Here is a 2000-nt window from a genome sequence, read left to right on the forward strand (position 1 = left end):
CCAGCAGGTTGAGAGTATTCCTTAATTCTATGGCTACTTTGGACGTTATTCCGTTTGATTCGAGAGACTTGATAGCAGCCTGGCTGTCAGAACAGATAGCGGTAGGCCGTTCTGGAGGGTGGAGGTTATGAGCCACCGAGTCGCATCCATTATGGGGTTGAGCTCTGCTTGAAAGAGGCAGCAATGGTACGGTAAGCGAAAACTGAGGTTTAGCACGAGTTCATCAGAATAAATCCCGCTACCCACGCTTTTGTTAAGCTTCGAACCATCTGTACATATAGCCGTACACCCTGGGTTCAAGTTCCCTCCAAAAGGCGTCATAAATTGAACAAAAAATTTTGGCGGACTAAAAAGTTAAAATAAACTTTATGCTTTTTAAACTACGTCACTCAATTATAAGTATTTTTTTTTGTTCATTCACAGCATTCGGCGTATGATGGCAGCATTAGTGTGAGCTATGCACTTTTTGTGCAGCTTAGCATGTATGAAGTTCCCGAGCCAGACTGGGATTCTCAGGAAGTCATCGCGATCGTTCCCCTGAAGGAATTAAAGTTCGAATTGGATGAAAATCTGAGGGTAGAAATTAAACGAGCAATGGTGGACTGTGACCGAAGAGTAATCATTACAAATGTAATCATTAAGACATTTCGTTCTTATCACTTGAACTCTTTCAGAGAAATGACATTATCATTACACATGATTGCTTCAACGGATACGGAAAAGAGGTTATAAAAAAGTGGAACATACATCCCGACTCTTTCATTCAAGTTGTCATGCAGTTAGCATATGCAAAACTGCACAACGAGTAAGTAGTTATTTAAATTATTGACGCTTATTCAAGGGCTATTTTATCATTTTCGTAGGATTGCTTCTACATATGAGACAGCCCTTATGCGTCAATACTATAACGGTCGTACAGAAACTTTACGCTCTTGCACCACTGAAGTACATAAGTTTATTCAAGTTGCAAACAATTCAAAATCTTCAAATTCAGAAATATGTTCTGCCTTTCGAAATGCCGTTAATCATCACAATCACATGATGAATGAAACGCGCGAAGGAAATGGAGTGGACAGACATTTATTTGGATTGTGGTGTATAGCTTACGAAAATGGAAGGGGTATACCAGAATTCTATGAGGATCCATTGTACATAAAAAGCGGAGGCGCAGGAAACTTTATTCTTTCTACAAGTACGTTAGGATATTCCACTAATGTGGGATTTGTGGCTCCAATGACCTTAGATGGATATGGTGTTTTCTACACCATTACCTCAGACAAGTACGTTTTATACCCCTGTTTTACTTATTTTGTAAATATTTATTCAAGGTTCATAGAGTACAAGGTTACGACATTAGCCATGGCCGCCATCTTGATGACGTAGATGGCTCAATTTTAGGAGTTGCCAGATTCCTAAAAAATTATCTTATAAAAATATACTATTTTAGACAATTTGCGTTGAAGTTTGTGCTTTTTTCTGCGTCTTTGAGTTTATTTAAATGATTAAAAATTTAAGTGCGCTGTTTTTGATTGTAAAAATTACACTGAAAAAGGTAATTTAGGTTTTACCGTATGTCTAAAGATGAATTGCAATTTCGGTAGCGAATTTTCGCCAATGTTTGAACGCTTTTTATTTAAAAATGCGCGAATGCTTTCTGATCACTTTCAAGAATAAAGTCACCAGCAAATTTCAATTTGCATTCGATTTACATTTCAGTTATCGCTATTATTATGTTAATCCGGTTTCACGTGAAGTTATAACATTTTATTTTGTTATAATAAGCCACGATTTTATATCAAAAATGCCCATTTGATTAGAATTCCTAAAATATGCTATACGGCAGCTATATTTTCTGCGTTTTGTGTACTCTCCTTCTTTGTAAAATATTTCAGCCAATCAGAACTCACTTCGCAACTACGTCATTGGAGGAAAGCAAATTTTTGACAGCACCATGTCGTAACCTTCTATTCTATGAACCTTGATATTTATTAATATATTGC

At 36.9% G+C, this 2000-nt stretch overlaps 1 protein-coding gene across 1 annotated transcript; it reads left to right on the plus strand.

The window, feature by feature from the left end:
* Positions 1-12: 12 nt before the first annotated feature.
* Positions 13-1696, plus strand: LOC118732582 (peroxisomal carnitine O-octanoyltransferase-like). The gene is made up of 4 exons (XM_036461710.1): positions 13-353; positions 424-615; positions 675-805; positions 864-1696. Exons 2-4 carry the CDS (start codon positions 481-483, stop codon positions 1381-1383), a joined length of 786 nt encoding a protein of 261 aa, XP_036317603.1. The 5' UTR covers positions 13-353; positions 424-480; the 3' UTR covers positions 1384-1696.
* Positions 1697-2000: the final 304 nt, after the last annotated feature.

This window comes from Rhagoletis pomonella, unplaced genomic scaffold (genome assembly GCF_013731165.1).
Source record: "Rhagoletis pomonella isolate Grant_MI unplaced genomic scaffold, Rhpom_1.0 Rhpom_scaffold_22810, whole genome shotgun sequence".
In the NCBI taxonomy this organism is placed as follows: Eukaryota; Metazoa; Arthropoda; class Insecta; order Diptera; family Tephritidae; genus Rhagoletis; species Rhagoletis pomonella.

What these genes read in the sequence shown, in the direction of transcription:
- LOC118732582 (XM_036461710.1), top strand. Translation starts at nt 481, where the DNA reads ATGTATGAAGTTCCCGAGCCAGACTGGGATTCTCAGGAAGTCATCGCG. An exon ending in TGGTGGACTGTGACCGAAGA is followed by an intron (nt 616 to 674) that starts GTAATCATTACA and finishes GAACTCTTTCAG; the next exon opens with AGAAATGACATTATCATTAC. An exon ending in TATGCAAAACTGCACAACGA is followed by an intron (nt 806 to 863) that starts GTAAGTAGTTAT and finishes TCATTTTCGTAG; the next exon opens with GATTGCTTCTACATATGAGA.